The sequence below is a fragment of the Chaetomium tenue genome (assembly GCF_020726465.1).
Source record: "Chaetomium tenue strain MPI-SDFR-AT-0079 chromosome Unknown F5144scaffold_4, whole genome shotgun sequence".
NCBI lineage: Eukaryota > Fungi > Ascomycota > Sordariomycetes > Sordariales > Chaetomiaceae > Chaetomium > Chaetomium tenue.
Window position 1 is genome coordinate 4450791 of NW_027117332.1, and position 24232 is coordinate 4475022.

General features: G+C 57.0%; 7 protein-coding genes across 7 annotated transcripts; all 7 read left to right on the top strand.

Annotated features, from left to right (window-relative positions):
- The first annotated feature begins 39 nt into the window (after positions 1–39).
- Positions 40–5777, top strand: F5144DRAFT_260529 (histidine phosphatase superfamily-domain-containing protein). Its single transcript, XM_066783534.1, has 5 exons — positions 40–1379; positions 1430–1451; positions 1500–4389; positions 4455–4891; positions 4945–5777. The coding sequence occupies exons 1-5, from the start codon at positions 197–199 to the stop codon at positions 5300–5302; spliced, it is 4890 nt and encodes a 1629-aa protein (XP_066643859.1). The 5' UTR covers positions 40–196; the 3' UTR covers positions 5303–5777.
- A 3183-nt stretch (positions 5778–8960) lies between these two features.
- On the top strand, positions 8961–10633 carry F5144DRAFT_260741 (uncharacterized protein). Its single transcript, XM_066783537.1, has 3 exons — positions 8961–9121; positions 9190–10343; positions 10403–10633. The coding sequence occupies exon 2, from the start codon at positions 9306–9308 to the stop codon at positions 10161–10163; it is 858 nt and encodes a 285-aa protein (XP_066643860.1). The 5' UTR covers positions 8961–9121; positions 9190–9305; the 3' UTR covers positions 10164–10343; positions 10403–10633.
- A 552-nt stretch (positions 10634–11185) lies between these two features.
- On the top strand, positions 11186–11356 carry F5144DRAFT_489401 (uncharacterized protein; the record flags this gene model as incomplete). Its single annotated transcript, XM_066785727.1, has 1 exon — positions 11186–11356. One exon carries the CDS (start codon positions 11186–11188, stop codon positions 11354–11356), a length of 171 nt encoding a protein of 56 aa, XP_066643861.1.
- A 138-nt stretch (positions 11357–11494) lies between these two features.
- F5144DRAFT_260604 (uncharacterized protein) lies at positions 11495–12680 on the top strand. Its single transcript, XM_066783536.1, has one exon. The coding sequence runs from the start codon at positions 11662–11664 to the stop codon at positions 12328–12330; it is 669 nt and encodes a 222-aa protein (XP_066643862.1). The 5' UTR covers positions 11495–11661; the 3' UTR covers positions 12331–12680.
- A 185-nt stretch (positions 12681–12865) lies between these two features.
- F5144DRAFT_548640 (uncharacterized protein) lies at positions 12866–14556 on the top strand (the record flags this gene model as incomplete). The annotated part of the gene is made up of 5 exons (XM_066787537.1): positions 12866–13007; positions 13063–13082; positions 13436–13478; positions 13942–14016; positions 14312–14556. 5 exons carry the CDS (start codon positions 12866–12868, stop codon positions 14554–14556), a joined length of 525 nt encoding a protein of 174 aa, XP_066643863.1.
- Positions 14557–17845: 3289 nt separating this feature from the next.
- On the top strand, positions 17846–19250 carry F5144DRAFT_575023 (glycoside hydrolase family 76 protein). Its single transcript, XM_066789056.1, has one exon. The coding sequence runs from the start codon at positions 17939–17941 to the stop codon at positions 19115–19117; it is 1179 nt and encodes a 392-aa protein (XP_066643864.1). The 5' UTR covers positions 17846–17938; the 3' UTR covers positions 19118–19250.
- A 148-nt stretch (positions 19251–19398) lies between these two features.
- On the top strand, positions 19399–23363 carry F5144DRAFT_490407 (tubulin folding cofactor D C terminal-domain-containing protein; the record flags this gene model as incomplete). The annotated part of the gene is made up of 3 exons (XM_066785794.1): positions 19399–19572; positions 19718–22569; positions 22616–23363. 3 exons carry the CDS (start codon positions 19399–19401, stop codon positions 23361–23363), a joined length of 3774 nt encoding a protein of 1257 aa, XP_066643865.1.
- Between the last annotated feature and the right edge of the window lie 869 nt (positions 23364–24232).

Consider the following 24232-nt stretch of genomic DNA (forward strand, 5'->3'; position numbering starts at 1 on the left):
AGCTTTGCCACCGCACCAAATGTTCCCAACCCCGACCATCAGATCGAAATCTACTTTGAAGTCCTATTATTTGGAAGTGACATCAGACAGTCGAGTGCCGATTTTCCGCATCCGCATGTGCTGGTCGATTTAAAGCCGGTCATCGAGCCAGCTTTACGAGAAGCTTTCAACTATCGGACCCCCGCCAACATCAAACATGGATCCGAACCTCAACGATCCGAACACCACCATGAGCTCGGCTGACTCGGGTGCTGCCAGTTCTACATCGCCGCCTTCTCCACCGCGAGATGATCCAGAGCTTGCGGGAAGTTCAATCCAGCCCTCCCCGGCCGCGGCAGGAACTACGGAGTCTAGACCTCAGTCTCGGCAAGAGGGTCGCGGTTTCCACTCTCACAGGCTTTCGTCCTCGTCCGCCCCTTCCACCCACAAAGCCAAGCAGGTCGAGCCGGGCACCACAGTGGCCCACGCAGAAAGAGCGGACGTGTCCATGCCCCCGCCGCCCCTTCCAGCCCATATTTCGGCGAGGGAAGACTCGACAGAAACAGCTGTCCTAAAACCCGTCGACGCTTTCCAAGATCCGCAAACCACGTCCCACGACCAACCCTCCACCTCAACAATTTCACCCCGAGACTTTGCCGTCGCTATGGCCGACCCCAACGACTCTGATACATCCCGTTTACAAGCAGGCACAACCATCGAAACAACTTCTCACCGCGGTCTTCCTGATCCCTTCCTACGCAGCGCCCGCACCTCCATATCCGAGGGTCCCGTCAGCAACCGCATGAGCATTAGCTCTTTGTACAGCCTCGCATCGGCCCGTGGCGTTCCCAGCTCGGCAGCATCAGCCAACGGAAGCGATAACGGCAGCGTGACTGGCGCCCAAATCCATCGGCCCGCATCTGGCATCATGACACCAGGTGGGGGGCCTAAGAATTCTACCACCCCGCAACCCGAGTCTAAAGGGTCCAACATGACGGTCACAACAGGCAGCCAGGGGTTGCAGGGAGGACAGCTCTCTATACGTGAGTCACAGGTACAAAATCTGGGAGACGCGACCAGGAAGCCGCAGCAGGGACAGCAGCAACAAACCGGAACCAGTCCCACGCCGCGCTCGCAGCCCACAAGGTCTAGGAGCCGGGCCAAGCGCAGGTTCAGCGGGAGCACCGGGGCTAGCAGCCACCACAGCCCGAGCGGCGACCGCGCCCTGACACACCGGTCAGAGAAAGAAGAGCATAAGCCTGCCCCGCTGGGTGTTATCGGCGTGTGCGCTCTGGATGTCAAGGCGAGAAGCAAGCCCAGCAGAAATATCCTCAACCGGCTCATCCAAAACCGAGAATTTGACGTCTGTGTCTTTGGAGACAAGGTTATCCTTGATGAGGGTGAGTTTCCCCATGTTGCTTCTGCTTCGATTCAGGCTAACATGAGACAGATATTGAAAATTGGCCCATATGGTGAGTATCCCCAAGTATCATACCAAAGCGTCCATACTGACAGTCCAGCGACTACCTCATATCCTTCTATTCGGACGGCTTCCCCCTGGAGAAAGCGATGGCCTACGTCAAGGCCCGCAAACCTTTCTGCGTCAACGATGTGCCTATGCAAAAGATTCTCTGGGACCGCCGCCTCTGCCTACGTCTGCTCGACCGCATCAACGTCTCAACCCCTCAGCGTATCGAGGTGAACCGTGATGGCGGCCCGACACTACTCACACCCGACACCTGTAAGCACATTCGGGAAGTGAGCGGCATCACCTTTGAGCCGTTTGACTCGGAATCGGAAAAGGCCAAATGGGCCTCCCCTCGGAAGGTGGAGCTACTCGACGGCGGCGATATCCTCTCCGTCGACGGCACCTTGATCAAGAAACCCTTTGTCGAGAAACCAACCAGCGGCGAGGACCACAACATCATTATCTACTTCCCCTCGTCTGCTGGTGGCGGCGCCCGCAAGCTGTTCCGCAAAATCGGCAACAAGAGCAGCGAGTATGTCGAGAGTCTAAACGTCCCTCGCGCCATCACCCAGCCGGAAGACAGCTTCATCTATGAGCGCTTTATGCAAGTGGACAACGCTGAAGATGTCAAAGCATACACAGTTGGCCCGGCTTACTGCCATGCTGAGACGAGGAAGTCGCCTGTAGTAGATGGCGTCGTCCGCCGCAATACCCACGGTAAAGAGGTGCGCTACGTGACTGCTTTGAGTACCGAAGAAAAGGAGGTCGCCAGCAAAATCAGCACCGCCTTTGGCCAGCGTGTGTGCGGCTTCGATTTCTTGCGCGCCGGCGGCAAGAGCTACGTTATTGATGTGAACGGATGGAGCTTCGTCAAGGACAACGATGACTACTACAACCACTGCGCCAACATCCTCAAGGACATGTTTATCAAGGAGAAGCAGCGCAGAGATGGGCGAACACCGCCCATGCCTTCGCCGGTGATCTCCGACGTGGACCCCATGTCGGTTCGCTTGAACCAGCCGAACAAGGAGCGGGACCTTGCCTCCCAGGGTCGGCCAAGCGTAGATAGGTCGGCGCGCGAGTCGCTCGTTGAGCCACCCCCACCAACGAAACCCGATTCTAAGCAGAGCAGTATTCCTGCCAGCCCGTTGGCCAGTCAGTTCGCTGCTGCTTTGCAAGACAGCGTGCCGTCTGCCGCACCGTCGATCAAGTCCGCTTCGCCGTCCATTCTACCGGAGGCGGCGGTCCAGGACGAGCAGGAGCCGCCACCACCGCCTCCTCCCAAGCCCAGCTGGAAGCTCAAGGGAGTAGTGTCAGTCATCCGCCACGCAGACCGCACGCCGAAGCAAAAGTACAAGTTCACCTTCCACACGGCCCCTTTTATCGAATTGCTCAGGGGTCACCAGGAAGAAGTTTTGCTTATTGGTGAGCCGGCGCTGGCCAGCGTGATTGATGCTGTAGACCTGGCCATGAAAGCGGGCGTCGAAGATCCCGCTAAACTCAAGGCTCTCCGTAACGTCCTCATTAAGAAGGGCAGCTGGGCCGGTACCAAGGTGCAAATCAAGCCCATGTTCCGAAAAAAGGCCGACGCAAAGGGTACGAAACCCCAAAAGGAGCAAAAGGAACATAAGGAGCAAAAGGATGCCATCAAGGAAGAGGAGCCGTTTATCCAAACCGACGACGATACCGAGAAACAAGGCAACGAATCGACGCCCCGCAAGCCACCCCGGAGGACCGACTCGCTCTCAGGGGTGACCATGTCCAAATTTACAGCCGCCGAGGAGAGCCTCGTTCTCGACAAGCTGCAGCTGATCGTCAAGTGGGGTGGCGAGCCGACGCACTCTGCGCGGTACCAATCCCAGGAACTGGGCGAGAACATGCGCGGTGACCTAGGCCTGATGAACCGCGAGGTGCTCGACGAAGTGCACGTCTTCAGCAGCAGCGAGCGCCGCGTCGTGACCAGTGCACAAATCTGGGCGGCCAGCTTCCTTAAGAAGAAGGATGTGCCTGAGGATTTTGTGACCATCCGGAAGGACTTGCTCGATGATTCCAACGCGGCCAAGGACGAGATGGACAAGGTCAAGAAGAAGCTCAAGGGGCTGTTGCGCAAGGGCAACGAGCGCCCACCGCAGTTTGCTTGGCCCGAGAACATGCCCGAGCCGTCCGAGGTGCAGACAAGGGTTGTCCAACTGATGAACTTCCACCGCAAAGTGATGTATCACAACTATGCGAAGCTGTACAGCGGCGCCGTGAACTCGCTTAATGCCATCAGCAACCCCAGCCCGGAGAAGGGCCTCAGCGAGGGAGGATCGTCAGCGGTGTCGGTGTCATCTCTCGCCTCGGCCGGTTCGCTCTCGCAGGCTAACTCGGTTAACAGCATACAGGCGCGCTGGTGTTGCGGCGAGGACGCGGAGCTTTTCAAGGAGCGGTGGGAGAAGCTGTTTGCCGAGTTCTGCGACGGTGAGAAGGTTGACCCCAGCAAGATATCAGAACTGTACGATACCATGAAGTTTGACGCCCTGCACAACCGGCAGTTTCTCGAGTGGGTGTTCACGCCGCCCAAGGGCATGCTAGAGGAGGAGTATGGTATCTCGCTAAACGGCAAGGAGGGTGGGAAGTCGTCCTCGCCCGGCTCCAAAGACAACGAGGAAAACAAGGGTGAGGATAAGTCTGCGTCGACGGGCACCTTGACCGAGAAGATCGAAAACTCGGGCCACAAGGCGGTCCGGCGCATCTTCCGCCGCCGGTCATTCCTCAACGGATTGCGCAGCGGTGGGGAGGCAGAGTTGCCTGAGAAGTACTTCCATCTGTACCGTGGTAACAGTCAGACCAAAGCGAAGACGGACGCGCGCTTCGAACCGCTGCGAGAGTTGTACCAGTTGGCCAAGGTGCTTTTCGATTTCATCTGCCCCCAGGAATACGGGATTTCCGACAGCGAAAAAGTGAGTAACAGAGAGCGGAGCCGATTATGGCGGAAACTTTACTCACATTTTTTGTGTTGCTGTAGCTCGAAATCGGTCTCCTGACTTCGCTCCCGCTATTGAAGGAGATCGTGGAGGACCTCGAGGACATGCAGGCTTCGGAGGAGGCCAAGTGCTTCATCTACTTCACCAAGGAGTCGCACATCTACACGTTGCTCAACTGCATCCTCGAGGGCGGGCTCGAGACAAAGATCAAGCGGGCCACAATCCCCGAGCTCGACTACCTCTCGCAGATCTCGTTTGAGCTGTATGAGATGCCCGCCAATCCGCCCGTGGATGCTGAAGGCACGCCCGTGTTCAATTACAGCATCAAGATCACCATCAGCCCGGGCTGCCACGTATTCGACCCTCTTGACGTCCAGCTGGATAGTAGGCACTGCATAGGGTGTGCGCCACGCCGGAGCCTGACGGCCCATGCCGACTGGAAGGTCGTGATTGAGACGCTGAGGGCCAAATTTCACCAGTGAGTACCCCCTTGTTCTTTAGGACGAGCTGATATTGATATGTGGCACGCAGGGTGAAATTGCCCAAGACGTTCCTGGCCGTCAACCTATCGGATGCGTTCACGTTCCAGGAAAAACAGCATCAAAACGATAATGAGGCACTCGAGATGAAGCCGATCGCGCATGGAGAGTTGGCCGGGCCTGTTGAGCCGGGCGAGCCAGTCGAGCCAGTCGAGCCAGTCACAGACTCCGCCACCGGGGAGGTGGTTTTTGACACGCCTACACCCGTTCAGCCAACCGCGGAAGCACCTGTTGATGATACACCCACCACGGCTGCCACCACGGACATCCCAGCTCCCGAAACAGTCACGCTCGACACACCAACGGGGGAGGCCGTGGGTGGGGCCGGCGGCGAGAAACCTCTGGACTAATTTCCAAGTTATTCAACGAAGGACCGCGGCCCGATTCCTGACGCTGACCGGTGTGGCCCTACCGATCCTATCACTAGAACCCGGGATCGCGGGAAAACATAGGCCCCAGAACGGTAGGGACACGGTTGTGGGAGCTGGCAGGCCCGGCGGGTTCCCATTCCCGTTGCTCAGTCATCTTGGCGTGGCGAAACCGGCCACAGGCTGTTCACGACTTGTTGGGGGCGAGGGGGGGTGTTGTGCTCAGACCGAGCGCCGTGATGCTGTACATGCCCTACTGTTCACCGCCAATTCCCCCCTTCTCCACGACAGGGCCATGTTATGTATTGGTGGGCATTTAGCGATGCTGGATGACTAGGGTTGCGCAGTGGTGAGGTCAGAGCGCCGACGAGATCGTCCATGGTACGTGAAGAACGGAAAGAATAAGGAAGGGGGGTGGAGTTTATGATGGGGGCCCGGTTATAGGACGGGATCTCGGGATGGTTGCATGACATAAAGGGCACTAGAGTGATAAACAAGCTTATTATGTGTGATAGACCGGATGTGCGGGAGCAATCAGCTGAGATCAGATGAAGTGAGAAAAGAAATGTGATGGGTCGCAGCTGGGCGATCTCTGGTTCCGGTTCTGTGAAAAACCGTTGCAAGATTGCGGGACGGCCCTGCGGCGCAGGGACGGGATTGGTGGGCTTTCATCCATCCATCCCATCAAGTGTATGTTATATACCAGCGTGCAGACAGTGACTTTCCCCCCATGCCTACGATGCTCGGTTGACACATCTGGGGAGCGGGAGACGAGATGGGATGCGCGCAGGGTCATGACAGGTGAGAGTGGGTTTTTGCCCTGGTCTTCCCCTGCAGTGGTATCCCGCGGTCCGGCGCGAAGAGCCAGGCGAGGAAGCGCAGCAAGCGAGCCAACTGGGAAAAGAAGGGCAGATCCGAGTCCGTGGACGTGATGATGGGGTGGCTGCGGCTCGCTTGTGCACTTCGGCTAGCTCGTCACATCCCCTGCCTTTCTTTTGCCCTGCTTCTGCTTTGCCCCGCGACGTCGAAGCCAAGGCGCGGCCTCCCCTCCTCCCTCCTCCCTCTCTGGCGTTCTCGTTCGGGGGGAATGCAATGCCAACCGGTTTTTTGCGCGACACAGAGATGTGTGTGTGTATGCACGCGCATCTCGCCGTTCTCTCGCCCGTTCCGGCGACATGACATCACGCGCGACGGGGTCGGACGGAGTGTTTCAACCTTAAGAATGTGCCGAAAGGCTCTCCCTAGAGGATTGCGCCGGTGCCGGTGGGTTGTCGGTCCGGAACGACTGCCGTCGATGGGTTCCGAAACCCGCCGCCAACCTTATATGCGCATGGGTATGTGGAAGCTGGTCCCTATTGTTATCCTGAACTGGTTCGGACAGGCGGATGAAAGGAGGTGTGGGACGAGATGGTGTGACGGACGGGGGCCCAGGGGCCCTTGACATGATCTGCTCCAGGGCTGTTACAGTCCAAGCGTATGTCCAGGGCTGTACTGTGTACTGTACACAACAGCCCTGGATCTGAACGATCGCAAGGTTCGCTGCAGGATCAAGCCTCAACCGATGAGCGTGGTGGCTTGAAAATTTGGAATTCAGGGAGTCTTTGATCTGCGGAAGAGCGCGGGTGCCGTCGGGTTCACGTAGATCTTGAGCGTGGCGTATGCGTAACATGCACACACCGTATCTCAGCACATCGGCGAGATATGACAGTCCAGCCACTCGGAAACTATGCCGCCATAGGTTTAGGCAGCTTCAGACCGTGGAATGTCAAAGTCATGATGACTAGGAACCAGCCTCGAGGCGAACCCCGTCGGTCGCTCCCGGTGAGTTTTCATCGTCGGCAGAGCACGGGAGGCCGGGAAGCATCCCTCGATATCCCCGGGCCCTGGTGTCTCACAGCCGTGTATGGGCATTCGACTCAGCGTTAGCCTTGTGGTCCTCCTTGATCAAATGACGGCGGAGTGTTTTGACTATCTCACGGAGAGGAGCGAGCGGCTATGTGGATGCTTGTTGGGTGTCCACCTAGCTGAAACCAACACCGGGGGAGTGAAGCTTTGACCTCTCGGTTCGTTGATGACGGAGGTTTGCCAGGACGAGGATACAACACAGCGGTGAGATAACGGATGCCTAGTATTCGTATGGGTTGAAGGACTCTGCTGGCTATGTGGTCTGTTCGCCGGTTACACCGCGGTACTGGGCTCGGCAGTTCAGACGAGGCTAGACTACGAAGTAAATGCCGTCTATGCGTCTGATCAAGTTTGGTTGCGCCGTTCATCGGGAGTTATGATTGTTGATGCCGAATGTTGTTCTTCGATGTCGTTGGCACCGGCGCATAGACCAGCTTTCCGCATGAGGTCGCCCGAGGCGGTCGCATGCAATGGAAGTCAGCAGGGAGACGGAAATGTCCCCAATTGGCCAGAGAATGGCCGCATTTTGGGCTGCAGACGGGAGGATGATCGACTGCGTGTGCGTCGAAACGGATGAGGCTGTCGCTATTCTTGCTCGTCCCGAGTCCGAAACTACCGGCATCTGAAGATCAACAACTGTGCTCGATGTCAGGAGGCCAGATTCACCGCCTCCCATCACTAAGCCCAATGCCGTGTGAATTAGCGATACGACTGGTGCCGTCGCAACAGAAGAAGCACTGCGACTCCAACCCTATCAAGATCAGACGAACGCGCGGCGATCCGCGGCGCGCTAGAAAGGCCATGGAAGCTGAAACCCTTGCCCGGGGCACCGTTGGGCATGAACTAGACCCGCTGTCAGAGTCTTGGGTCCCGCTGTACTGTGCGCGATGCAGGATGGAGAAGCTCCCCAGAAAGTTCTTTGCCGGGGTGTCAAGGCTTGGCCCTGTCCAGCAATTCTGAAAATAGCGGGGGGTACAGGGGGCTGTCAACGAATCTCACCATCCAGTTTCCAGGAGTCTCTCCACCGAAGCTGGACGAACTGAGACAGCGGTATACACCAAGTTGCCCGATTCGGACACGGTCGACCAAGACAGAAATTCGGGGGCCAGCAGCCAAGCCAAGCAGGTTGTCAAATTCGGTGCTGGGACGTCCGAACAGGAATCCGAGCAGGAGAGAGTGGCACGCGGAAGAGGACGGCGGGTGCCTTTTCTGGAAACCGGTCAAGGTACATACGAATACACCAGTTATTCTCAGGGGTAGGTAGGTGAGCTCCGGAAATCCCGTCAAACCCGCTGAAGGTCGTGGCTGCGGCACAGCGACTGGGCAGCGTGGGATGAGGGGTTGGAGGGGCAGTAAAGCGCGGGGGTCGGGGATCGGGGGTCGGGGGTCAAACGGATGATTGCCTGGAATGTCTGATGATGATTTGTTGACGGGTGGGAGAAGATAGAATCGGACCATCCATGGCAGGAACACGCGAGAGGCAATGGAAGAGGGGAGGGACCTACCTAAGCTCTCACTCAATGCTAAACGTAGCAAATTTTGCTGATGCCCAGGGAAGGAAGCTGCGGTGCAAAACACCCCTCCGCTGCCTATACTGGCTCCACTGCCCCCACTTTCTCTGCCAGGCACAGGGCTTCTCCCCGCTGATTCTTTGGCATGACACTGACATTCCCCAGCTCATCCAGCCAAAACCATCAATTTCCCTGGTCGGAGTTGTCCGTTGACCTTGTCTCCCTCGACAACGTCAGACACCTCGGTGGGGCAACGTCGTCCTGCTCATGTCAAACCGTCTAACCACACCAACGACCGACGCGCTCGGACTCGAGGGATCAGCGACCAGCGACCAGCGACCAGCAACCGACCATGACGAACGAAGTACAGTACACCCCGTGGACGGTAACTACTCCCACTCCCACTTCCACTCCCACTCACTCCCCTGATGCTGTGTCGCGACCGGCCCGTAGATTCGCCTGCCGGCACTCTCCCCGCAACGTCCGCGACGCCTTTATCCGCCTTGCTTTGCTACCAATCCGAGCAATCGCTGGTGTTTCTCGGCTGAAGCGTTGTCCTCCCGGGGTACATGCAAGGTACCCGCCACTGGCGTTTGACACCCAACGTGCGTGACCCTGTGCGACTCAGGCATCAGAGTGGAAGGCGGACGCGCCGCGCGCTACGGACTGGACCATCATCCCATCGCCCTCCAGCGGCCTCCCTCGCCGTGTTTGGTCTTGTTTGGTCGTTTCTGGTCATGTCGGCGCCTAGGGCCCGCTCGGGAAAAGATAGCGAGCCCACGGGTCCCTCGGTGGACTGTGTGTACCTAGGGCGTCTCGGGGCGCACTCATCTGGTCTTCCGGCCAATAGCAACCCGTCATCATGCCTCGTTCATGCCTCAACCAAAAGAGCCACCGAAAAAAAGTCAGGTCGCAACCCTTGCAGCATGGCGAGCCAGTCACCCCATCTGTCGCCAGAGTTCTCGTCTGTTTGGATTCGAGACGTTCCCCGTAATTGGCGTGCCGTGGCGAGGAAACGATGTCAACCAAGGTTGACGGCTAAACCACCTCTTATATCTCTCACTTATACCCCCAACTGGCCACAAAAGGAGAAGAAGGGGTTGCGACGAAGCTGCAAGGGAGCCGTATCAGGAAACGGGCGGCTCAGTTACAGGGTAATCCCGGCCAGCGGTGTCGTCCCATATTTTCCCGGCCTTTGGGCGCTGCGTCCATGGTGGGTTGAATGTCCAAGACCGGAGTGTTTGAAAGTCAGCTGTCTGCTCCACTGTGGTTGCCAGTCTATCAGGACAGGGATTCCGTCCCAGAACGAAGTCTGGCTTGGGAATGGATACAAACCTCCCGCTCTCAACGTCGTTTTTTTGCGCTTCTGCAGCAAGACAGTACTGGTGAATCTGGGTACTGTACACAGTACATTGCCGATTCCTTGATTGCGTTTGCACTCGCCAGCAACACCGAGCTATAGCACAACTTGCTCTCTCAGGGGCCTTGTTCCCTGTCCCCTGGCCAGTCCGTCCTTCTTTGCAACTTCGCCCTCTGACCGACCCACTTACCACATCCGAACGCTCGACCCGCGAACTGGGCAACGCCTGAGCCACCAGGGGAGGGGTGTAAGCCGCAAGGGAGTTCGGGAGGAAGCCGACAGATCACAACGCTCACCGGCTCTCAGCAACCCATGCCGATTCCGGATCCTCCTTGGTCGGCAGCCGGAAGTGCTTGTGACGCATCTTTGGCCCGCCCCAAGCTCGTTTCTGGGTCACGGTCGGAGACCAGGCCATCACAGCGTGTCTAGCTCTAGCCGGTCGATCCACAACCCGTCAACCCGTTACCCGTGCTTGGGAAGCCTCCACTTGGCTCTGCGCTACGGCAACTCAAAAGGCCGCCTCATCGCTCCCGTTTACGTCTGCAGCTCACCTACTGCAGCTCTCCTACAATCAGACTCCCGCTGCAGACCCACGTTAGACAAACGGCCATCGGCGAACACTCGATTTGTTCAACTGTCACCCACCATCTCCCTCTTCCGACATCTTCCTTCCTCAACCTCGGCTCTCCATAACTGCCCTCGGCTCGCACTCATCGTGGTTTTTGGCTCTGGCAGCGACCGCACACCCGCAACTCTATCTCCGACCTCACCGCGAACTAGGCAAAGCCAGTTCGCCAACTAGAATAACTTGAACCAGCGCACGCGGTCGATCCCGGGTTCTCCTCTCGCCCGTTCGAGATCTACCAAGATCTGACCCTAGCGTCATCTCGTCGTGAGCTTGCCGTCATTTTCCCGTCTTAGGCTCAGCACTAACACCATCAGAAGCTAAAGGGGCCCTTTCCTCTTTGAGGCACACCCGCAGCATACATAACACCAATCTAGTCCCGGTCTTGGCTCGGCCCACAGTCCGGTCCCCCCCTCAGGCCATTTTCCCACCACTCGACGAAAGCCAAACGAACATTTTCCAAGATGGCACTCGCAAGCCATAGCCACTGCGCGCACTCCTTTGTCATGATCAAGTCTGACAACACCCTGATCGAGTGGACATGCCATGTCTGCCACTGCGGCCCGTTCTGGTTCATCTGGGAGTGCCGATACTGTCGGCTCCACACGTGCCGGAGTTGCATGGACAGTGCCTGAGTCCGGCACGTCGTGTGGGCGTGTACCTGGGCGGGAACGCTAGTGCCTGGCTGGCGAAATCGAGGTGATGGGAAGGAAGGAAGAAGGTGCGGTCGCCGGGTGCTGTGGTTGGCCTGGCGCCCGTCAGAGTGCAGGTGAGTTGCATCAAGATCACCACCGCTTCGACAGTGTGGCACCCTTGTCCCCTAGAGCCCCAACGTGCTTGGCCGTCCAGTGGCGTGCCTGGCGCCCTGGTAAAGCTCATGTGAGCCAGCCACGAAATCACAGAAAGCAAAAGCTGCGCAAATCGTGCTCACGATCAGCGAATGGCTTCTCGTCCACTTCCCGGTCGTTTGCACGCCCACAACCCGGAGGAACGTTTGGGTGCTGACAAGCAACAGAGACCCGCAGGCAGCAACGGCTTGACCAAACGGTCGGGCCCGTCAATATCGCACGAGTCTCTGTCTGATTCGGACGGCCGACCGACCACCAACGACCATGGGAATTGGGACCCCAAAACCCGGGTTCGAACCCCCTGCAAAGCTTTGTCTCAGAAATTCTTCGATCCACTGCTCCCGCCATCGCTCGTCATCAAAAAGGAAAGACAAAAAAAGACCCAAGGACGCGCTGCATCCCCAACGTGGTGTTACAGCAGAGAGACCCCGTCCCTTGTGCCCACGCTGACGGGTTCGCCAAATTTCGCTTCGATACCCGCTGCCAAACCGATCCTGCGGCCCTCCCGCCTGGTACACCATTCGCCCAGATGCTCGGTACTTTTTTCCCCCATCCATCCCTGCGCTCCGACATTACACAACGTTACGCTACCGGGGTTTGCGACCGACGGCAGGGCCACGCTCGCTTACACAGTACAACCGCACCATTTCCTTTGTGTTTTGGCTTGCCACGGACGAGGAGTTCTGATAGACAGGTTCGGGTTCACAGTGTTTTACTTTCCTTCGTTGATGTTCATTGCTTTTTCTTGTTTCTTTTTTTGATACACTTTTTTGCTTGGGTTCGGCGTGCGCCGCGACTGGGATAGACTGGAAGGGGGTTCATCACGCGTGGAGACCACCGGTTGGTATGGGCTCGGACATGGACTTGGGCTACAGGGGGGAAGGAAAATTGCGCGGGGAAGCGGCAAGGGAAAAAAGGTGGTCGGTTACAGGTATTATGAAGAAAACAAAACGGTGTTAACGCGGGAACGAACGAGGACGGGAAAGAATGGAAAACTGTTTGTGCTGGCTCACCTCTCACACCAATTTTTTTCCCTTCTCTGTGTTTGCTTTTTCGGTTTCGGGTATTGCTTTTCCACATTCAGTCACGGATTGTCGCAATGTCTAGGCTGCTTACAGGCAGAACCACTCGCCAATCCCCAATTATCAAAACTTGGCGAGACAGAGAAAGAGACCTCAGAGAGAAAACAGAGCTGCCAATTTGTGCCACCCCAACTTTCCCTTAGACACAGTTCATGGCATGGCACACAGTGCCGTGCCCAACATCCGGCTCACTCAATCTGCCTGCGTCGGCATAATGCCAGCCAGCAAACCCTCCAAACCCCTAACACTCAACCCAACACTCGGATGGCCGCAGCCAGAAGATCTCGATTACTTCTTTCAGCCATGTGCAGTCGGGTACCCCGCTGGCAATCGCTGCCAGCCAGGCACACCGAGATGTATGGGTGTATGGGTGTAGTGTATGGGTGTATGGATGAACATACGTCACCACAGGCAAACAACAGCACGGAAAAGTAAGGCTGCCGGGGTGCCATGGCATTCTCAACGGTTTTTTCTCTCGTGTGCCCTTCCATCCACCCACCCATCCCAACCAGCCCCACACACCCTGGCGAGGGCGAAGACGCTAAACTATCGTAAGATTAATTTTTAGAGATCTCTTCATCTAAACCGTAATCTGGGAAACCTTAAGCAGATAGGCAGACATGGGAAAGGCAAGACAAGACAAGAAAAAAAAAAAGAGATACCCTGCTCATCAGATCCGTCGGCCCTTGCACCAGACCGACGGCCGGTGCCGAGACCCCCGTGCAACGGTCCCGAACAACACCACGCCGTCTCCAAGCGGTTAACCTAACCCACTGCTCGACAGATAATCGAAATTTGGGACCTCCCAACCCGGGCGGGTTTGGCGGGTATGTCTCGGTGTTACCGGACGGTCTGGCCTGCTTGGCCTGCTTGGCTTGTTCTTTTGCTTTCCTCTTTCTTCCTGTCCTTTTTTTTTTTTTTCCTTTTCTCAGGTGTGCATGCATGTGGTTTTGTGTGCCGTCGCACAAACACGATCCGATTCGGACGAGATTCGCTCCGTTGGACTAGGGGGTTGCGGGCTGTCTGCCGGTTGGGCCGAGATGGGCTGGGGCCGTTTTCTTGACTGCCCGATTCAGACGCCTGCACGAATCGGCGGGCGGTGATTGGCGGGCTTGTAAGCGCGGTTTGATGTCTCCTGTTTGGGCGTGTGGATTTGGGTGTGTTGACTCTCCTGCGAGAGATAGAGAGAGGATAAGTAATTTGGTCACTTTTTTGCATAAGACGTCAGAGCAAGATCCGACAGCGGATAAGGAATGCTGCTACTTCGGGTACGAAGTACATCCAATTTAGTTTTGCTGTCACCGCCAGTGATTGCCGACCAGCCAGCATCAACAGCCCGGTTGTTTGCGCGCCTCAAACCGAAGGGTATGTACTTGTTGTACAGTACGGCCGTATTGGTCGTGGCATTGCCGTGCGACGTATCGGGTTTGTTGGCACCGTTCAGCCTCCTTCCGAAGGCCTGTATGCGGTGAAGCCGTGATCTTGCCGTTTGGGCGGTGAGGGCCGGTCTGGTGCCAGACAAACTGCAGAGTGGATGTTGACCTCGGGTTACGGCCCTATGCTTCGGCACACCCTTCTCGAATCTGCTGCGCCGCTGCTCTGATCGATCTCCCGTCACGCTAGTCCCTGGCATTGCTAGTGCCGACTGTATCTGAAACAGGCATGCGCGAAGCATCTCCTGTCACGATGCACGCATGTGGCGTCGCGTCCCACCCGCTAGATCAGACTCTTGTGAGGATCACATATGCGCTAGCCCCGATCCGCCCGGCCCTGCATCTTGGCAAGTCGAGCCTCACGGGGCCGACGCCCTCCGGGTCTACCGAGGGTTTAGCGCGGGGGGTCCCGGAGGAGCCGGCGGTCCCTGACCGGAACGGAGAGAACCGGAAGCGCACGGCCAATTGCTAAATGAAAGCATATGGACCTGCACAGGAAATACGTGTCTCTGTGCTGTTGACATTGCCCGGTGCGGGTCTCCAATTTCAGTGTGCCGCGCGTAACCAGCAACGCTAAGACCCAACAATACCAACAATTGACGCAAATTCTGTGATGGTTTATTTGACACGGCGCTATTCCCCGGCTAGTCGGGTGCGCCAAGACGGGCTCAACCTCCGCGCCGGCCGTTGCAACGCAACGCCGAGCTGCCTAAGAAATTAGGGGATCGTGATATGCATGAGACGCGTTCCTCGACAGCTGAGACCGCGAAAAACGCGACGGCGGGCTCTGTGATATCACCGATTGCAGCGGGCCGCGGTGAAATCAGCCTGAAAGTCAGCAGTCTCTGTCGAGTCGTCAATACCGGGCCACCGGCCCATTGAATGGCTTGTTCCGGGCAAGCAGTCGTCAACGCAGAAATCATCTGAAAGGAGGGAGGAAAGATTGCCTCGAAACGGCCGAGATGTGACTCACAGAACTCGTTGCGCGGCGAATCAAACCGCCCGCTCATGCTGTGCTTGATGATGGCCTTCCAATGCCCAAATGAGGCACACCATTTCCCTTGCCGCGGGCTGACATTGCGAGAGTTTGGACTGGCTTCGTTTCCGCAAAATATGGCTAATTTGACGGGCCCATGACCATCGGGGGCTCACGATATCGTGAAGACACACGCGGGGAGCTGTTTGTGCAAAATCTCGTGCGAAACTTTGCAGGCAAAGCCTATCTCGCCTGATCACGTTGCCGTGAAGTCATACGATGCCAAAGTTGCTGAGCGCCGTATCCCCCAGCGTCCATCCCATGTCCGGAAAAGGTTCGGGTGATGAGATTTAGTCTGTCTTGCCATGCCATTCAAGTCCTCAAATCGCCCAGGCTTAGTCTCGAGTTATTTCGGACCGACAAAGGCCCGCGGCGACTCGGTGTGATTGCGATGTCATTTTTGAGGAGGACCGAATAAACCACCGCCGCTAACCCAGCTTGCGACACTTGCTCCGCGTGCATCTGGAGGCAGTCAATCAAAACAGCCCGTATAGACGGAGCATCCAAGGGAAATGGGCGACTCGATGCTGGTGCCTATTCCTACGCCAACTAAAGCTGAAACCGTCAATGGATTGCCATCACATTGCACCGGCAAGCGGCCCGTGCTGTCATCGTGAGTTGTCGAGCTTGGTGAGTTGTGGTCGGTTGTTGATGGTTGAAGAAACCACGTCGGAAATTGCAAGGAATTCGGCAGCTCTAGTGGGGCTGGTGAGCAGGTTGCGGGGCAGTTGCGGGGTCCAGTTGGAGCTTGGACTCCCCCGGACCCTCAAATCTCAGCAGGCCCCACGTGGGCTGCAACCTCCACGCAAATCTTCGATGGCTCGTGCACGAGATGTTCCATCTTCCGAAGGCTCCACATTGACAGCGCAGCGCCTTCACCACTTCCAGGCCAGGCAGCTTCCTTTTCTGATCGCAGCTTCAACAACCTCACGGGCCAAGGTATACGGCATCATTGCTACAAAATCCGCGCCAAATACCCATTTTACACTTCACGCTTGATCATCAATCCTGCACTTGTGCCCGGCAATATGTGGCCGCCGATCAGCCCGTTGTTGGGACCAGATCGGCCATGTTTGCAAGACGGCAAGGTCCCTCTCGAGGTCCTCAAATGACCTCCTCACAAAGGATGCGGTGATCTTTACGAGTACGGTCTGAGACGGCATCGGCACTTTGCCACGTTGGATCTGCTCCGCGATTCTTCTGTTGCACCGATGACGAAAGACCAACTGCTTCCCAATGCCGTGTCAGTCATTCGCCTTCTCTGCGGGGTCTAAGACATCGATCCGGGTGTCGTCCAACATGCGACACAAAATCGCTGGCAGGATTCATGTGGACGGTGTGCTATGCGGTGGAGATACCTCACTGAATCCCACAGTAGGGCGAAATCCTGATGGTTCGTTACATCAGGATCCCAGGCCTGGTTGAGTAGCCAGGTGAAGGGCAGCCTGGGGATACGCAAGTGGCCATCCCCCGACCCTATCTTATAACTCTCTCTGCATCTCCTTGGGCATTCGAAACTGTTTGCAGTCTCAAAGCTTAGGCAACAGAGCGGCATCCAAGTTGGACGGGAATCACATATCTATTGGGGGGCAGACTGACTCGAATCGCCTTCCCTAGGCCCAGAAAGGCCGGATTGTCATCGGAAATATGTGGGCATGTGAGCGTTGAGTTGGTTGGGTGTCAGGTTGTGTTGTTGGAGATGGAGTCCGGCCTCTTGGGATCAGGTTAGGCGGGGCTGGTTGCCTTCAATTGACGCAATTGATGGACACAGGCCTGAGTCTTCAACCCCCAACAACCCAGTCTCGACGCCATGCGTAGGTACTCTTCTAATTCCTCTATGGCTGCCGTCTCACGCGCACTCACCTCGACATAATTTATTTTATGTCGGTTCTTTTTACTGCTTTTTCTTTCATGCTTTCTTGTTCCCCCTTCGACCGGGAGTTCGGCCGTTTTGGCCTGGATGCTATAGAACACCACAGCTGTTGGCGGGGTAGCTTTCTCCCTCCCTGGAGCTGTAAGGTGATTTCCAGTTTTGGACGAGGCTACCGATCTCTCGTGCAACGACATGGAGCGTAACGTTGACAGCTCCATGCCCGATCCCCACAGCTGGAACAGGTGGTCCCAACATGGGGGCTGGGCAGTCATGCGTCTCTCCATGCGCAACCCTTCATCAACAAGGGAATGGTACGCAACATCCACGAGGTTGGCACAAGAACAACTTCATTGCCAATTAGATATCCCACCTGACTCTTTGCATGGGCGATCAGGGAACTACATATGCATCGTAGACTGTTTTATTGATCACTACATGAATATTGGGCACTGTACGCGGCTGTTCCAACCCCTATGGTTGGACGGGTCGGATCGGCTGTTTATTCTCCTATGGTCAATCCCACGGTCAATCCCCTGGCCACCAAGGCGGTTATTCCGCGAGAAGCGCTTTACCAACCGTTCTTACCCCTGACGGTGTTGTTCAAGCAGCAATTTGGCCGCAAAGGGGCGACCTTTATGCTGGCTTGTGATAGGGCTGTCTCAGCCCATGCAGGGATGAGCATGCTGGATGGCATATCAGAGGGAACTATAGGTGTAATAGCTTCCTTTTCGGGACGTGAGGCGACATCCGGACCCCGGTATACTGTTGGACGTGGCTATGTGCTCATTGAACACGGCGCCTCCTGAAGGGTCATTCATCTCTACTTTACCGTTACCTTAGGCTGCGTTGCTGTCAGGTCCCTTACCGCGAGGTCCTATTTATGCCGCCTCTCCTCGACCATCCGCCTCAGTTGCGCATCCCCATTCTGCAACCAAACGTTCCAAAATGGTCTCCTTACGATGGGGTGGCCTTGCCGCTCGTGCTGTTTACCTAATGTCCATACGAGGCCAACATGCTGAAAGAGCTTCAGCCGACAATTCTCTGGAAGCAGCCAAGGCACTCCAAGGATGGTACGATTCACCATCTGGGCTTTGGAAAACCACGGGCTGGTGGAACAGCGCAAACTGCCTCACCGTCCTCACCGACTGGGCATTAAATGCTGGATCTGCCGCTCAGAATCTGGATGTCCGTGGCATCATATCCAACACGTACGGCGGAGCACAGCGAGTGTCTGTCACGGCCCAAAAGACGCTCTCCGCCACTGGCCTGACCAATTCATCCTACCAATTCCAGGCGGCGAGCAAGCGAGGCTTCTCCGAGTTCCTCAACGATTACTACGACGACGAGGGTTGGTGGGCGCTCGCATTGATCAGGTCGTGGGATGTGACGCACGAGCAGGCTTACCTCAACATGGCCGAGCACATCTTCAGGGATATGCAAGCCGGCACAGACGGTACGTGCGGTGGCGGTCTCTGGTGGAGCAAGGAAAAGGCGTACAAAAATGCCATCGCCAACGAGCTCTACCTCAGCATCGCGGCCAGCCTCGCGAACCGCATCTCGAGCAGAAAGGCAGAGTACACCCAGATTGCCAAGGACCAGTGGGCGTGGTTCAAGAAAAGCGGCATGATCAACAAGAACAACCTCATCAACGACGGCCTCAAGATCAACTCGGATGGCAGCTGCGTCAACAACGGCATGCAGACCTGGTCATACAACCAGGGGGTAGTGTTGGGCGGACTGGCCGAGCTGTCCAAAGCAACCGGAGATTCATCGTACCTCAACCAAGCCGCCACCATCGCCAAGGCAGCCATTGCACTCCTCAGCGACGAGAACGGCATCATCCGGGAGGTAGACAAGTGCGAGCCGAAGTGTGGCGCTGACGGCAGCCAGTTCAAGGGCATCTTTGTGCGGAACTTGCATTATTTGCACAAAGCGGCGCCGCAGGACGCGTTCCGGACGGCGATCCAGAAGAACGCCAACTCGATCTGGTCGAAGGACCGGAACAGCAAGAACCAACTGGGTATTAAATGGACGGGGCCACCGGACTTGGGCGACGGGCCGAATGCTTCGACTCATAGTTCAGCGATGGATGTGATCGTTGCGGCCTTGGCTGTTGGTGTTTAAATCGGGAGAGCGGGGGAGGGTATGTTAGGGGCTGATCATGGAACGAATTAATATAGATACCCGGTATAATGATAACGGACGCGTTGCTTAATAAAGTTACATTTAGTTTTGCAGTTATAACTTTGCCTGTGAGATGTGTTTGTTGAAACTGGCAAGAAACTGCGCTGGTGCCTGATGTTGAGGGGACATCATGCCTTCCCAATCAAGCCTCAACCTCACGAAACACAGACCCACTCTCAAACTTCAACTCATCAACATCCTCCAACTTCTGACTCGCCACCATGGACGCCCCCGAAGACGACCTCGACATTAAACTCCAGAAGATCTCAGGAGATCTTATCGTAGATTTCGACAAGTCACTCCTCCCATTTCTCAGAAAACCAGATGGCGCAGGCGGAATCGCCTCAGTGCGGTCGCGCGTGCGAGCCCGTGAAACTGAGCGCCTCATCTCCTCAGTAAGTCATACCACTACTACTACTACTCGCCGCTCGCTGGCTACCTTACACATGACAATCCTCCAAATTCCACTCATCCCTCTGCCCCCCTCAAAACAACAACAACAAGAAAAAAAAGCCACCCAAAATTAACCCCCCACCGCAGCTCCTCGACCCCTTCCAAGAACTCCCCCAACTCCTCGACCCCCACCTTCCCACCTGGCTCCCCATCCTAGGCGACGCCTATATCGAGTACTACCAGAACCACCGCCACCAGAAAAGCACCCGCGGGTCCGCTGCTACCGCCGCCGCGGCGTCAGACCTGCTCATGCCCCTGCCCCGCGCCATCTGCAAGCTGCTGTACACCTTCTGCAAGATCCGTGGCGAGAAGGTCGTCGTGCGCTTCTTGAGTAATGAGGCTCGTCATTTGGAGTTGTTGTTGGCGGCGTTGGAGGGGGCTGAGAGGAGGGGGGAGGTGGGAGGAGGAGAGGGTGGGGCTGATGGGGTGGTTGTTGGTGGTGGTGCCGGTGGGGGCGGTGGTGGTGTGCTATGGACGTGGGAGGAGCGTTACGTGGCGCTGCTGTGGCTGTCGCATCTGATGCTGGCGCCGTTCGACCTGGCGAGCATGTCGTCGCAGGAGATGGAGGAGGAGGAGGAGGCGGCGGCGAAAGTGGAGGGGCTGGCGTGGTCTGCTGCGGGACTGCCGAGCATCACGACGCGCATCGTGCCGCTGGCTATCAAGTACCTGGCGTCGCCGGGCAAGGAGCGCGACGCGTCCAAGGCGCTGCTGGTGCGGATCTCGATGCGCAGGGATATGCAGCAGCTGGGGGTGTTGGATGCCTTGGTGCGTTGGGCGCTGGGCGCGCTGCGGTCTGATGGTGCGGCGGAGCGGACGCCGTATCATTATATTGGGGTGTTGTCGTTTCTGGCGGGCATTTTGGCGTCCTCTGCGGACACGTCGGATATGGATCGGTATTTGACTACGATCTTCCACGCTGTGCATGGGATAGCGTCGGAGGGAGAGAGGGCGGGTTCCATGATGGCGTCGGCTCTCGCTCGCAAGACCATGATCAAAGTCATCCGGGCTGTGGTTGTTCTCATTCTTCGAAACCCGCAGGACATGGAAGGCATGGAAATTGTCGAAACTACCATTGGGTTTCTTTTGGAGAGCCTGGCGGACAACGACACGCCAGTTCGTTTTGCCGCTAGCAAGGCTCTCGGTGTTATCACGCTCAAGCTGGAAGAGGATATGGCTTCCCAGGTGGTTGAGGCCGTCCTTGAGTCTCTAAACAGGAATGTCCTGCGTGTCAAGGACCCCAAAGACCCATTGGCAGCGTCCAAGAAAGACCTCAGCATGGTCGACCCCTTGGAGTGGCACGGCCTCATGCTTACGCTCTCTCACCTTCTTTACCGACGCTCTCCGCCAGCTGAGACACTTGCAGACATCGTGCACGCCCTGCTCATGGGCCTGTCGTTCGAAAGACGAAATGCGTCAGGCAGCTCTACGGGCGCAAATGTGAGGGACGCAGCATGCTTCGGTATCTGGGCGCTCGCAAGACGATACACCACGGCGGAGCTGCTGGCAGTCCCGGCCATGTACATGACTACAGATGCCCGCCCAGGGACCTCAATCCTACAGGTCATCGCTACCAACCTCGTTACCGCCGCCTGTTTAGATCCGTCAGGAAACATCAGGCGGGGCTCGTCAGCTGCGTTGCAGGAGCTAATCGGGCGCCACCCCGACACCGTCGAGAAGGGCATCTGGGTTGTCCAAACCGTCGACTACCATGCAGTGGCCTTGAGGTCTAGGGCGCTCCAAGATGTTGCCCTGGGCGTGACCAAACTCTCGGGGCAGTATGGCGAAGCCATATTGGATGGCTTGTTGGACTGGAGAGGGGTTGGCGACGCCGATGCCGCTTCACGACGGGCTGCAGGCGCTTCCTACGGTATGATCACTGCAGAGTTGTCCGTGGGAACCGCGGCCCCTCTCCAACGCCTAACGCAGTCCGTTTCACTGGTGTTGGATCGTATCAAATCACTTGAAGCTCGACAAGTCGAGGAGAGACATGGCTTATTTTCTAGCCTCGCCGCGGTTCTTGATGCTCTGCCTTCCGTTGCTGTCGGGGCACAAAAAACGGCGATCTTTGATGGGCTTGTTCAGCTCTCGCTAGATGCTCTGCTCGGTATCCTCAAGGACTGCGACACGAAGGCCTACCGCAAACCGGAACTTATTGCAGAAGCGGCAAGCCGACTAATCATCTCATCATTCCCGGTGCTCCAGGCAGCGACATCCACCGACTGTACTTTGCTGCCTGGGCGCTCACTAATGTCTAAAAGCGGTGCCGAGCTGGCCGCGTTGGTGGGATCGGTGGGCGATAGGACGGAGAAGTTGAGCACCTTCGTCGCTCTCGCCCGGTCCAATCTCCAGAAGTGGCTTGTCTGGCCAGAATTAGACATCATCACCGCGGCGTCCGAGGCCGCGGTTGTCTTCATGATTTTCTGCAGCAACACTGAGCGTGACGAGGCCATCCAAGGGTGGGCGGACGCCGCCCGCGAACGCCAGTCGTCCAAGACACGCACGACAAGCGGCCACTTCTCTGCGCTGGCCGCCGTATACCCAATGGCGTCGACCCTGGCGCCGGAGCAGGACAAGACGCTCATCTGCGACGCCATCATGGAGCGCTGGAAAAACGACGTCTGGACAGATACCCGAGCGTGCATACTCCAGAGCTTGACAGGCAGCGATCTCCTCAGGCAGAACACTGGGGTATTTCTCCCGCTTGTGGCTGAGGGCCTGGATGATTATACAACGACTGCACGGGGTGATGTCGGGTCTCTCGTCCGCTATGAAGCGATTCGGGCGACGAAGTCACTCTGGGAAAGGCTAGACGGGGGATCGGACATGACGGCACAGTTAGTGTCGGAGCTGTTCTTACGTATCCTACGATTAGCGGCAGAGAAGTTGGACAGAGTCAGAGCCGAGGCACAGGCAGCGCTTGCTGTCGCCTTGAAACCAACGTGAGTGGCTCTCTCGGGTTGTTGAGTGCCCGCTAACTGTCACCAGCCAAGCAGCCATATTACGCAGGTCTACATTCTCGTCCAAGGCGTATTTCATTTTCCTCCTCGATCTGCTTGATCAAGACTGGCTACACCCTGCGGCAATGAAAGTCAAAGGGGATGCAGAAAAATGGATGGAGGCTTTGATGGCCGGCATCGTGTCGTCCGCCGACACAGGAAACGAAGAGCTGGTCATTGCCACCCGCGCCGCGCTGTGCGAATTCTGCGAGCGGTCGCCCGAAGCCAGAGATTTGGTGTGCACTGCTCTGGTCCGGAACCTCAAGATCTGGCAAGGGACAGATCGGGTACTTGTCCCGACGCTCGAGGTGGTCGCCTTCCTGTTCCACGTCGGCATCTTTGCCGAGTGCCGCGGGGTCAACTACAAGAGCCTCTGCCTGCAGGTTCAAAAGGCATGCTACAAGACCGGCAACGTCCGAAAGATCGAGGCCTGTATCAGGGTTTACGGGGCTATCGCGGAACTCGGCCGAGAGCCGGGCCCTGCGCCAACTGCCGTTGGGGGCGGGAGTGATGCTGATCTGCTGTTGAAAAAACAGGACGGCATCCGAGAGGCCCGCACCCGGCTCGGCGCCCTTATGTTCCACCCCTGGCCGCGAGTCAAAAACACGGTCGTTGACGAGCTCTGGGGCCTCCTCCACGACGACCCCGCCGCGCAGGCACTCAAGAGCGTCAACTGGGGGAAAGCAGAAAAGACCAAGATCAAAACGGTGGTGGGGGCGCTGGGGCTGGCTTCGTGAGGAGAAGCCGCTGCTGGAGCTTTGCTTGCTTAGCTTGACCGCCTTTCTGCGGCGGGCACTTGCAGCAGCAGCAGGAAACGGCGGAAGCAGGTCCGAGCCAATTAGGGGGGGTTGCTTGTTCGGCCGCCGTCGAGATTGACCGGCTGCCCGCCGGTTTTGTGCCGTGTGAGAACAGGCTGTGATTCCTTCGCCTTGCGGGCGGGCTGTCGGCTGGTTGAGACAAAAAGGACACGTCGATGGGGGACACATGGCAGCCCTGTCAAGCGCCTGATGTGGTGGACTTGTCATCCCTGTGCCGCCGAGGTGCCAAGCCTGGTCTAGCTCTTTTGAATCACTTTGCAGCAATCAATGCAGAGAACTTTCTCTGGTTGGTTGTCGACATGTCTGTCTTTTTTTCTCTTTTTCATCGACAGGAAGCCGAGGTTTGTTAGCTGAGTGTCGAATCCGTCGAATGAGTGGTCCGTTTATCTGCTCGAATCGAACGTTACAAGCAGACCTCAACTGGGTTTGTTCCGAATGGCTTGCCAGCCTGCCAATCCCTGGAGTGCTTCATCTTCTTGACCTGTCCTGTCGCACAAGGTCCTGATTAATCCTTGACAAAGCTTTCCCGCACCAGGACACATGACGTGCGTCGTATTTGCGGGCCCCTTGTCGACGCTGACGGCAGCTCAACGGTCGCTCGCTGCGAGCCGGCCCGGCGTCCAACGTTGGGCAAGGTCGCCGATTAATATGGGATCGAGGTCGCACAAAGCTGCGGGTGAAGGTGGCACGCCAGCACGCCCAGCCCCAGTGCCATCCTTCGTTCAACCACCCCGTCCTTTTTCCCACGTGCCACGCCTGTCAATGGACGGAAAGGCAAAGTCAACCCC